At 32.6% G+C, this 13,064-nt stretch overlaps 1 protein-coding gene across 3 annotated transcripts; it reads right to left on the bottom strand.

The window, feature by feature from the left end:
* Positions 1–799: 799 nt before the first annotated feature.
* Positions 800–12,723, bottom strand: LOC115989162 (TMV resistance protein N-like). 3 transcript variants are annotated; one of them, XM_031112820.1, is made up of 11 exons: positions 12,462–12,723; positions 9,577–9,658; positions 8,948–9,478; positions 6,366–7,467; positions 5,954–6,262; positions 4,794–5,870; positions 3,904–4,695; positions 3,666–3,780; positions 2,672–2,786; positions 1,800–1,914; positions 800–1,141 (listed from the first exon to the last, which is right to left on the bottom strand). In XM_031112820.1, exons 3-7 carry the CDS (start codon positions 9,424–9,426, stop codon positions 3,964–3,966), a joined length of 3,699 nt encoding a protein of 1,232 aa, XP_030968680.1. In that variant the 5' UTR covers positions 9,427–9,478; positions 9,577–9,658; positions 12,462–12,723; the 3' UTR covers positions 800–1,141; positions 1,800–1,914; positions 2,672–2,786; positions 3,666–3,780; positions 3,904–3,963. The 3 variants fall into 3 exon arrangements, with proteins under 3 accessions (XP_030968680.1, XP_030968683.1, XP_030968681.1); XM_031112823.1 differs by having other exon boundaries at positions 3,701–3,780; XM_031112821.1 differs by lacking the exons at positions 800–1,141; positions 1,800–1,914; positions 2,672–2,786; positions 9,577–9,658 and having other exon boundaries at positions 3,523–3,780.
* Between the last annotated feature and the right edge of the window lie 341 nt (positions 12,724–13,064).

The following is a 13,064-nucleotide window of genomic DNA, read 5'->3' as shown; positions in this document are numbered from 1 at the left end:
TTATTATATACTATATGTATAATGCAGTAAAATATTATTTAATCAAAGAGAATATAAAAGATAACAACTTAAAACACAAAACTAAATTACATCAACCCAAAGTAAAATTCTGATTAACACAAAAATTCATCAACCTAAAGAATTGATGCAATAAAAATAAATAAAAAAATCAAACAAAAAATGAAAAACAAATTGAGTGAGTGAGAGAGAGAGAGAAGTAACCTTTTTCTGTGAGAAAAATACGCAAAGAATGAAAAAGAAAATGTCAAATTTATAATAAGACGTTGAGAATAAGAAGAGTCAAAATAAAGGTAGAGAAAGAATGATTTTAAGGTAGAAAGTAGTGGGGAGATGAAGTGGTAAAAGGGAAGGAGAGTTTTGGAAAATTAATAATAAAAATAATGGTTAAAAGATATTTTAATTTTTAAATAATGGAGTTTTTAGTCACCTTAAATGAGAAAATGTTTAAAAAATATATATAAAAAAAATTGGAAACAAAAAATGATGACATGACTGTTGATGTGGCTCAATATGAGCGTAGCAATATTAAATACTACGCTTCAGCTTTTAGTAATATATAGATTATCTATGAAGCAGTTGGTTGGCCCGTTGAATAAAAATCTAACAAAAGCATTGGTGTGCTAAGTAAATGTCCAATTCTCCAATTCACTCTACAATAATATTAAATCAATCACAAGAACCAATAAATACAGGGGGAAAATATAAGATCAATTAAGTAAAAGATAGAGTGGGAACCTGTAGGTAGATCACTTTCGGAAATATAAAACCACAAAGAAAATTCAAACAACAATGAGTAGCCCCTTTCTCATTAAAAAATAGTAATAAGCAATATGCTAGTCAACACGAACTCGGCAATATACCAATCTTTGTTGAGTTACTGTTATCTATCAAATCATAAAAGAAAAAAAAAACATTTGAGAGGATCAAATCATAAAAGAAAAAAAAAAACATTTGAGAGCAAATTAACATGGTCAAAATTACACAGGTTGTGAACATATTTATCACCTCCATATTTGTTCCTTCTTTTAATCAGTCATGGATAAAAGCAATCCAATTTCTTTTCTCCAACATGCTTTCCTCTTCCAGCTTCAATTTTTTACCAGAAACAGATGCACTTCATCTGCCATGTACAATACCCAACAATAAGTAGAGGATAGAGTGGGAACCTGTAGGTAGATCACTTTCAGAAATATAAAACCACAAAGAAAATTCAAACAACAATGAGTAGCCCCTTTCTCATTAAAAAATAGTAATAAGCAATATGCCAGTGAACACGAACTCAGCAATATACCAATCTTTGCTGAGTTACTGTTATCTATCAAATCATAAAAAAATTAATAAAAAAAAAATACACCCTAAGAAAAACGATTTAGAAAGTAAAAGGAAAAAAAAAAAAAATCAAGCAAAAGAACAAAGCACAAAAGAAACTGGGATTTAGAGATACCTCAACTCAATCTCCAATTTCTGTCAATATTTATATACTATGAGGAGAGTAAGACAGGAAGGAAGGGAGACAGAGAGGCTGCCGTTAGAAGGGAGAGAGGCTTTCGGAAATATAAAACCACAAAGAAAATTCAAGCAACAATGAGTAGCCCCTTTCTCATTAAAAAATAGTAATAAGCAATATGCCAGTCAACACAAAGTCAGCAATATACCAATCTTTGCTGAGTTACTGTTATCTATCAAATCATAAAAAAAATAAAAAAAATAAAAAATAAAAACATTTGAGAGCAAATTAACATGGTCAAAATTACACAGGTTGTGAACATATTTATCACCTCCATATTTGTTCCTTCTTTTAATCAACCATGGATAAAAGCAATCCGATTTCTTTTCTCCACCATGCTTTCCTCTTCTAGCTTCAATTTTTTACCAGAAACAGATGCACTTCATCTGTCATGTACAATACCCAACAATAAGTAGAAAATTTTCACAGGATAAGACTCAATCAAAAAAACTCAAACTGAACAAACCCAAAAGAGGTAGAGCTCCAATTAAAAAACCCACCAATAAAAAATTCAACACCCTAAGAAAAACGATTTAGAAAGTAAAAGGAAAAAAAAAAAAAAATCAAGCAAAAGAACAAAGCACAAAAGAAACTGGGATTTAGAGATACCTCAACTCAATCTCCAATTTCTGTCAATATTTATATACTATGAGGAGAGTAAGACAGGAAGGAAGGGAGACAGAGAGACTGCCGTTAGAAGGGAGAGAGGCTGGCGTGAAATAAGTGTGAAACCGTAGAACAGAAGGTGGGGAAGGGGAAGGAACAAAATATAAAACGGTGAAACTGAAACATAACATGGGAGAGAGGAATGAAAGTTGTAACCGCGAAAACAGAGTTTCAAAAAGGGTTTTAGTTGAAAAGGCTTTAGGTTTGGGCTTTATGGTGGAATTAAATTTATAAGAAGTGGGCTTTAAGTGGAGATAGGGCTGGAAAATATTTTATATTTATTAGTATTTTAAAATTGTCAAAAACTATTTAAAAATCTATATAAAAGAGGATGAAAATGACATGGCTGCTGATGTGGTTCAATGTGAGCGCAACAACATTAAATGCTACGCTTCAGCTTTTAGTATTATATAGATTAGTTGAAAAATGTGACCCAAATCATTAGATAAAGAACCCATGAAGTGACAAGGCCCATACTTCTGCACTGTCAAGCTTGTGCAACTGCTAGCAATGGAAGCTTCAATGCAATTGTATTGATTCAACCACTCTGGAAGTGACCCACGCAATATGTAGGACAGCCACATCAATTCACCTAGATGGAACAACATGAGATCCAAACAACAAATAAGACGATGAGAAGTTTCTAATTCAAAATTGTCAAGGATGGTAACTGGATGCTCATAGACTGAAAAAGAAGCACATATATAACAGGGAAAAGCAAATAAAGAAAAAGTTTCATACTGACTTCTAAGTACATGAATAATATCATTTTTGACCAGCAAGAACACAACAAATGGTATTCAATAGATGGCAGAGTAGCCATCTATTGCTAATATTCCAAATCCAAAGATATAAAAATCAATATTATAGCTTTACTCTATTAACTCAACAGATAACTTGTCATATAGAGACGCACATCAAGAGTTCTATACATGATTTTGTCCTTAAATCAAATTGTTAAAATGAAAACAGAAAATAATGAAAATTTGTAAGTTTGTAAGTTTGTTATATTGGGACCTAGAAAAACAAGTCAAAACTCAGGAACTTAATTCAGCTGTTTCAGGCCTAATTCAAGGACAAACTCAGAACAAAATACAAATACCAAAAAAGAAAATTTCCACAACTTTCCAATCAACCAAACAATGGGTGGTGAGATGTGAAGTCAAAATAAAATAAAATAAAAATAAAAATAAAAAAGAGAAAAGAAGGGTCCTTTAAGTTTTAAAATAGTTGTCAAGGCTTCTAAATGATAAAATAGTTGCATTAGTTCTATTGTACATGACAAGAAAGCTTTGCAAATAATTTTATCTACTTTGCTACAATTTAACTTCACTTGGAAACAGAGGCCCAAATTTTCTTCATTCCATTTGATTTTACAACACTGGAGTGCCATGCATCTACTGCATTCTCCTATGGAAAGTTGTAGTAAATACTATAAAAAGAGAGCAATAACAGAGAGTTCCAAATATACCATCCAACACACTTGAACAAAAATGACTACCATACAATCATTTCCACATGCCTTTTCGTCAGCTAACAATGCGACAGTTTCTCCTTTCCAACAAAGTCCAAATACTTCTTCATATCTAGCAAAAATGAGAAAACAAATTACCAAACTAAAAGAATTGGCAATGAATTTTTCAAAAAGAAAAAAGAATTACACAACTACAAACAATCTCACGTAAGAGGGAGAAAAGATGGTGACTTACAATAAAATCAGAGAGAAAAAAAGTTAATCGGCAGTGCAGATTCCATAAAAGCTATTACTTTCATTGAGATTCCTCTTCCTCACAATCAGAATTCCCAAACCAATTTTCAATTAGATTTAGGTGTGGTGGTTCATCATTAGAGGTAGCTTCTCCACTAGGTCCAGCCCCTTCCCCATCAGAGTTATCACTGCTTCGCTTAATTTTGGTATCTTTTTCTGAATCGTCAAAACCATCCTCATCATAAGGAGTGATGATGGAACTGCTAGGCCCAACCTTAGTTTGGTTTATTATGTCTTCAATGTCTCGTTCAAATACTAGATGGGCCCCGCATTTTGTAACCTCCAAGCCGGGACCATGGGCTTCAAATTTAACTTCAATTTGGCTAAATCCGTTAGCATTGAGTTTATTCAATATTTCAATATGCCTAAATCCGTTAGTTTTGAATCCATTAGCTATGAAGTGTGTAGGGGGAACATACTCCACCCAAAGCTGATGCGATTCAATCTTACCAAATTCCTCCGATAAACTAATACACTCGAAGCCTTCTCCATCAACCAAACACAAAAGACGATGCGTAACTATTGTATCTATATCATCGTAAATTTGAAGTTGGTGAAGTGGATGATGCTGGCGGAATATAAAAACAGCACAAACAGCAATTCCTATCGATTTTTTACCTAAAAAATCTGAGGGCACTTGCAGATTCACTGAACCCCCCACATTTTGGTGGCTAAACCATTTTGGAATTTCACTTCCAGGAATCTCGATGTGAAAAGAATAATCTTGCAGACCCTGAAACGTATAATTCATGATGCTTAGAACTTCACATGAGAGAGAGAGAGAGAGAGAGATACAGACTGACAGACTGACATACAGACAGACAGACAAACCTGATTAATGATATAGTGTCTTAGCATTGTTGAAGGTAGGTCACCATAGCCTTGATTCTTGATCAATTTGTCGCAATTGGTAAGACAAATTTTTGGCCTAAAATCGGATTCTGGTCTTAATGATAATGTTTCCAGTGAGGTACATCCTGTTGCATCAATACTATTAATATTTAATGGAAGCTTGGGCAACATTCGAAGATGACTGCAACCACCCATATAAAGACCTCTCAGATTAGATAGTTGAATGATACTTTCAGGAAGGTAAACAAAATTATTTCCACTTAGATTTAAATGTTCTAACGATGACAAGCACCCAAGAACATTAGGAATTGTCTGAACATTGCAATAACTTAGATTAAGTTCGGTCAAAGAGCATAAGCCTATTAAAGAACGCTCTAGCATGCCCATGGGATCTAGACTTCTTCTAGTTTGCATTAAAGGAAACCTCGTGAGCTTATTAGATGATAGGCCCATGCATCCGGAGACAGATAGTACTTTGAGATTTTTTAAGAGAGCAATGGATGAAAGTAGGCCTGTTATAGCAGTCCCGCTCAAGTCTAACTGCTCCAAACCTTCGATTTTTCTCAAATTTTCTGGCAATTCATCAAGTTTTGAGCAGCCAGATAAATTAAGAGTTTTTAGAGACATCAAACTACAAATTGCAATAGGTAGACTTGAAAGGTTTTTGCAATCTCTTAGATGCAATTCTATAAGGCTAGTTGAGTGTATCAGTAATAATGATAGATCTTTTATAGCAGTCTCACTCAAAAAAAGTTTTGACAAACGTGGCATATTTTCCACAATATCTGGAAATTTCTTCAGTTTTGAACAACCACTAAGATTGAAAAATTCAAGAGCTTCCAAGCTGATCTTGTGAGGAAGGCTTTTGAGACATTTACAACCATTCAAATCCAACCGAATAAGCCTTTTAAGATCTCCAAGAGATGCATGTATCTTATATAGTCTTGTACAACGTTGGAGAATCAGTTGCTTAAGATTTGGGACTCCACTAAGATCCGGGATCTCAATTAAGTTTTGAGAGTCACTGAGGTCAATGAGTTTTAACTCATTTAAAATCTGTATAAACCAAGAAATAATTAGATGAACTCATGCCTTAATGAAAATGAATGAAAAACACATTTGCATAAGTGAAAAAGTACCATAATTCCTTTCCATAGTTGTTTGATGTCACTGCAATGCATTGTCAATTCAACAAGTTTGTTTGCTTGGAAAGTAGTTGGCAGGGATTCTAGAGGATATCCATACCAATCTATTACACGTAACTCATTAGAAAGATAATTGAGGCCTTGTGGAAGTTGGACAGGACCTCTAATGAGGTCTTGTGGAGGTTGCTCATAACCAATTTTAAGCAATCTCAATTTTTTCATCTTTGAGAAGGCTTCAGCATTCAAGTGTTCTTCTATTTCAATAGGTGTGTTTAGTTTGATGCCTTCAACTACCTCTGTTCCCTAATAATGAAGAGTAAAGAAATTAGAGTAATTGGCAAATCTTTAGAAGAAATTGCAAGAATATATATAGTTCAGTAAGTTAGGTGAAGGCTAATCAACTTACAATATTATTCTTCAATACAAAAAGTATGTCCTCATAATGCAACAACCTTCTACGTCTACCAAGCTCTTTAGGGGATTCTTGACTAACAATTTCTTGACCCATTTCTTGTAGCAAATCATGCATCCTTATGGTTTCGTCTAGCTCAATGGTTATGAGAGATTTGTCTATAAGAACACCAATATTGTACTCTGGATAGTAACCAAAACTTTTTAGTCTATCTCTTATGCAATCTTTCTTCTCTCCTTTGAAAAAACATGCAATATCCAAAAATAATTCTTTCTGCGTATTCGTCAACCCATCATAACTTATTTTAAGAATATCTAAAATTTTTTTATCCGACTCTACTTTTAGTTTATCCAGAGCACTATTCCATTCATCTATTTCTTTATCAAATAACAGAGAACCAAAAACTTTAAGAGCCAGAGGAAGGCCATTAGCGTAATTTACAAAGTCTTGAGACAAATCCATATAATTTTCTTTAGGATCAGGTTTCTTGAAAGCACTCCAACTAAAAAGCTTCAAAGCATCATCGTTATTCAACTGCTTGACTGTATATATAAAATTCATGTCACATCTTCTCAATAAATGGCTATCTCTACTTGTTACAATGATTCTACTTCCTGAACCAAACCAATCATGGTTCCCTGCTAATGCTTCTAGTTGTTCTTCTCCATCCACATCATCAAGAACAATAAGAACCTTTTTATTACGTACTATATTCCCTATGACATTGATTCCCTCAGAAATTTTCCATATATTTATTTCGCTTTCCATAAGGATCTTGGAAATAAGTTGTTTTTGTAAAGAAACTAGACCTCGATTTCTAGTTTCTTCTCTTACATTATCAATAAAGCTACTAGCTTCAAATTTAACAAAAAAATTTTTGTAAATTTCTTGTGCAAGAGTTGTTTTGCCCATTCCACCCATCCCACAAATCCCTAAAAAGCAAACACCACCCGATCCTTCATCCAAATATGAATCCAACACTTCTTTTACACATGAGTCTATTCCAACAAGGCCCTTGGGAAAAATACTAGAGAATTTAGAATTCAATTCACTAAATATCCTTTGAAGGATTTGTTGGATATCTGATGATTCATGGCTGCAAAAAAGATAGCATAAAAATGTTTTTGATGAAACAGAGCTAACCACTTTAAGGATACAAAACATTCAGCATAAACACAATCTTAGCTTCATTCAGTAGCAAAAGGGGAATTCAAAAAATGTATACAATAGCACTGTTATGAGCTATGGCTAAAACAGTTCTTTGACTTGGGAGTGTGCCTAATTTTTTTTTTTTTTTTTTTAGTAGGGTAGTGTGCCTAATTTTATTAAGTCCTTTGTTGTACATTTCTTGGATTTCTATTTCGTTCTTTTTTTTTTCTTTTTCTTTCATCTTCAAAATAAAATAAAATAAAATAACCAAAAAAATTAAACTATTTACTGTATAATTCTACTTCTAGCCTAACCATGTCTCCAAGACATTAACAAACAAACCTGCTCATCAAAGCAATTTTACAGCTTTCAAAAATTATTCCCAATTATTTATTTCGAAATTGAAATTTGACCACTACTCAATTTTTACATGATTCTTGATTTCTTATAAATACTTATTAAAATATGGGTTCTAAGCTCTAACAACTACCTTCTTTTGTTTTATTTTTTAAAATAAAAAATAAAAATTAGATACAAGCGGATTTCAAACTAGTTATGTTATTTCTAGCTTTAATATGTATCTAACTCATTGTATTTTAACACTTCAGGTCTTCATGTTTTAGACTTTTAGGTAATTTTTCTCCTACAAAATCTAGGCTTTCAGGATGATGATGATGCCAATGTTTGATTTATAATGAATATACACTTGACCCTATCTCTCTCTCTCTCTCTCTCTCTCTCTCTCAAAAAAAGGGAAAGAAAGTGATGCGTCTATCGTTTTAATTTTTTAATATATGTAGATTGATGTTTGCTCTCGAGGGAAAACTACTACTCCAAGTTTCTTTAGAGAGAAGGTGTTCCTAAATTTCTCCGTCTGGCAATATTTGGCTAGTTGACACCTAATTTTGTTTTTAAGGTCACCTATAAGCTCTTCATAGCAATAGTAAACAACTTGCAAAAATGATATAGGTATGAGAAATCTACTAAGAAGAATACATGTGATGCATATTATGAATTAAGTAGATGACTAAACAAAGTTGTCTTGATCATGGCTTGGTCTGAGTCTTGTTATAAAAAGCAAAGCTTCATTGAATGGACAAATCACTTATAGAATGCGGATTACCAAGTTGTCTATATTTTGAGGAATTCAGTATAGACTACCATGCATGAACCATATATGCCTCAAACTATGCATAAGTTCTTCTACCTAAGTCCAATTTAAGCTTATAATTTACTACGTTGGTATTATAAATACAGTGAACAAATTGAAATTTTCTCTAGTTCGTTTGGACTGAAAAAAGTAAATAAAATCTGTCATGTTAATCTACGCTACCGGAAAGTTGGAATGGCTTTAGAGAGTAGAAAATGACAAAATTGTCAAATTGATAATAATTTGAGCAAAAATATTTTGTAAAAACAAATGATACCTGTCATTTACATGCCATCCAGAGATATTGCCAACTTCTTTTAAAGCATCTTTCCACTTTTGTACATCCTTTATGTTAATCTTGGGATCTTTCTCATGTTTAGCAAAAGCTTCAGCAAGAGTCCCAATCTGGTTCCGTACATGAGAGGGATCCACATGGTAAAAGACGGGCAAAACAATCAACCCATTGTCTTTCATGCATTCGACAATCTTTGCCAGTTCAATCAAGCACCACCTTGAAGAAGCATAGTTTCTTGAGAGAACGATGATTGCATACTTGGACTCTTCTATTGCTTTTAAGAGCTCCGTAGAAATATATTTTCCACGCTCAAGTTCCTCATCATCCCTGAAGGTGACAATGCCTTTTTGTTTCAAAGCTGTATAAAGATGGTCTGTGAAATTCTTACGGGTGTCAACACCGCAAAAACTCAGAAACACATCATATTTCCAAGTGGAGGAGGAGGCTGTTTGAGTCGCCATCGAAGGAAATGGAAGCAATTGGATCAATGACCAAAATGTTCAGTCACTTTCTCTGTAAAAAAAAAAAAAAAACCACCAAATTAAGATAACCACCAAAAAAAAATAAAAAATAAAAATAAAAATAAAAAAGAGAGAGATTTCGGTGCGTACGTAAACTGAAACGCTGTTGACGGGCCAATCTTGGAAGGTGAAAGCGAGTGAGGTTGTAAATGAAAATTGGGTTAGAGATCAGCTGCAAAGGAAGGGAAGAAGAAGAAGAAGGATAAAGATAAGGGTGAGATTAGCATAGAATGATGAGATTACAGTGGAAGAGAGAAGGAAAAGGCAAACAAAGAACAAAGGAGATTGTTGGAGATGGTGCGTTTATTTATTTATTTTAATATATATAAATATAAGTCACCGACTCACACTTCTTCCAAATTTCTAAAAGGTATGTTTTATGTCACCACTTCGAAATTTCTAAAAAGTATCCTAATGCTAGTGCGTTTTATTCAACTTTCCATCTCCTTTTGGAGTCAAGTCAACAAACCAGTGCTCCAGTCCATTAAATTACCATTTACATGATTCTCAAAAAAATAAATATATAAATAATACCATTTACGTTTTTTTTTTTTTTGGCTAAAACCATTTACATACATAAAATTTAGTTATTTATCCCTTAATCTTTAAATAATTAATTTGGACTAATAACATTACATATGTAGCATTTTATTTGAACTTTCTTCCCATGCTCGATGTTGATATATTTGTAGAGTACAATTTAAACTCAAAATGATATAATTATAACATACTAAAATTACACGTGAAAAAATAAATATATTTAATCTACATTAGTATTATTATTGAGGAATTTGCATGACCGGTATATGAATATTGAGGCAAATGATTTTTTTTTTTTTTTCTTCATCGGAGTAACTGAAGATGCAATATCAATCTGCACTTACATTCACAATAGGCTCAAGTGTAGTTTATTTTTCTCATGATTCGACTACATATGTTCTTTAAAGTTTAAGAAAATTCTTTAAAAACTTTAACTCGCATATATCATATATGGCTCTTATAATGATTGCCTACACTTATGGCCTCGTGGTACTAGTGACTTTCATGTGGACAAGTTTTATGGACTCGTGTTACTAGTGACTTTCATGTGAACAAGTTTGATGTGGCATGTCCAAAGCTATTTTCATAGCCTAATTGAGCAATTACATGAAAGATAATGGTTGATGGTTTTCTAAATTTTTTTAAAGTGACTCTTGTGAAAAAGGTTTGATGTGGCACGTCAAAATACTTGTAGTAATTTCCTAGAAGATAATAGTCTATGGTATTTGTTTATAGAAAATAATATATTAAATCTTATAGTCTCTTTTTTTCTCTCTTTCTTGAAAATTTCTAAAGGTAGGATAAAGCTTTCTGATTTTCTTCATTCTTTATTTACTTTATGGTTCCTTGAGCAGTTAAAAATATACTATTTGATACTTACAAAATTCATTTTATTTATTTTCTCTCCACACCCAACGTCAATAGATTTATATTTTTAGATAATACAAATAAATAACTCATTAGAATAATAATAAAAACGTCCACAGAGGAAAAAAAATAAAAAAAAAAAAAAAAAAAAAAAAAAAAACTAACACAGCCCAGGTGACTCAATAGATGATGCAATTATCTAGCTCCCAAAATAAAAAAAGGCCTCACTTTTAAAAAAATTATATATATAAAATATATTTTTCTATATATTTTAATTAAAAAATTTTAAGCATTAAAATGACCCATGGTATTCTAAAATGCAGAAATTTATATAAAAAAAACAAAAAACAAAAATAATCAAACTTCAACTAATAAAATTAAACTTTAGAAGACAAATTTATTAATTCATTCTTAAAATTTACTTAAATCAAAATTAATATCAGACAAACTCATTAACAGTACGACGTAATTGTCTTGAAATATGCTAAAATAGAGATTATAAATTTCAAAAAGAAAAATCTATCATCTCTCTGCCTCTCCGTCTATATTCTTACCTTTCTTTTCTTTATCTTTGTCTTGATTCTTGATTTTTTTTCCGTAAACTCAGTCAGTCAGCCAGTCAGTCTAGCTTGAATGTTTTCTACCAGAGGTAATCTTCTTCAGTTCTTCCCCTCTCTGTCTTTCCGAAAATATATACTCAAAACTCTTCTATTTATTTAACTTAAATTAAATATTTTTTTAGTTTATTTCATTGATGGGAGTCCCATCATGGGACACGTTTTTTTGCTAGGACCCTTTTCTGCTTAAGACACGTTTTTTGCTTTAAAACTTAGCCATAGGATGATAGTACAGGCCCTGCTGGCTTGCTCCCATGAGTTACATCTCCACTGCACAGATTGCACAGTGCGCAACCGTGCAGCCCATAGTTATTACTTAACACGGTTTCTCACTCTTTTTTTAAAAAAAAATTTTATATGAACACGGTTTCCCACTTTATTTATTATTATAAATTATTATATTAATTATCATTTCACCTCACTTTTTCTTTTTGGAGAAACATGTCAACTCACTTATATCATAATGATACTGATTAATTAAACTATGTATTATATTAATTTTTGTTGGTACATGTTTAGACTTTAAATATTAAAAAGTACCGTTTAAAATTTTCGCCTAAGCCCCAAAATTGTTGAGCTGGCGCTGCACAGCACAAACATCATCCACAACCACCACCACCAGTCCGCAGCAGGGAAAAAAAAAAAAAAAAAAAAAGCACTAACCCAAATAGCAAGAAAGGTAGAAGGGGTTCAAAATGAAAACTTTGCTCTTACTCCGTTCATATCACATAAAATCCAAACAAACCATGTTCAAAACCTACAATTTTGTGTTCATAAAACAGACCCAAAAAAAAAAAAACACTTTCTCTTCCATAATAAAAAGAAAACAGCAAATACCCAAAGGCTAAAAGTATCAATTAAAGTGAATTCTCTGTAATCAAGCACTAAAAAAGAAACCCAAAAAAAAAAATTTGAGAGAAACCCATTGAAGAAAATAGCGAAGTGGGTTACCTGGTAGATGCAGCAAAAGTGTTGAAGGCTTAGGCTCAACGCTCACTTCTGAAGTGTTGTGTTCTGTTGTGGGTGTCGCTTTGAGAGAGAGAAAGAGAGAGAGGAAGAATAGCTCAGATGAGAGAGAATAGCTCAAATGGCGGAAACACAGAAATCAAGCTCCAACAGAGCTGAGGGATGAGGGAGGCACTAGACGGCTGGAGATAAAAAAGAATGAGAAGGAAAACAGAAGAAAGAAGATAAGTCGGAGAGAGAGAGAGAGAGAAAGAAAAGAGAAAATATTTGTTTAATGATAGAAGAGAGAGAAGTTAATAAAATATTATTATTTTTGTTAGGTTTTTGTTAACATGCACCGTCATAAATAGTTGTATACTGTAGGAAGCTAATGCTAGAAGTCAAGTAAAAAAAACATGCCTTCCTTTGCTGTCCACCACCGACCTTTCCCCTCCCTAATCCCTACCCTCAAAAGAAAAGAAGAAATGGAAACTCAATTACCAAGGTGCTAAAACTGGAACACAGTGATAAATGTAACCATCAAACCAGTAAAAACATTTACATTTGGTCTTGTGTTTATGGTGATGGGTGGGTAGTTTTAATTATTTT

The sequence above is a fragment of the Quercus lobata genome, chromosome 5 (assembly GCF_001633185.2).
Source record: "Quercus lobata isolate SW786 chromosome 5, ValleyOak3.0 Primary Assembly, whole genome shotgun sequence".
NCBI lineage: Eukaryota > Viridiplantae > Streptophyta > Magnoliopsida > Fagales > Fagaceae > Quercus > Quercus lobata.
This window is presented reverse-complemented; position numbering and strand designations above follow the sequence as displayed.

Coding starts and splice junctions, on each gene's coding strand:
- LOC115989162 (XM_031112820.1), bottom strand. CDS start 9,426: ATGGCGACTCAAACAGCCTCCTCCTCCACTTGGAAATATGATGTGTTT. Junction 5,871..5,953: donor AACTATGGAAAGGAATTATG/GTACTTTTTCAC, acceptor TGGTTTATACAG/ATTTTAAATGAGTTAAAACT. Junction 4,696..4,793: donor GACACTATATCATTAATCAG/GTTTGTCTGTCT, acceptor TATACGTTTCAG/GGTCTGCAAGATTATTCTTT.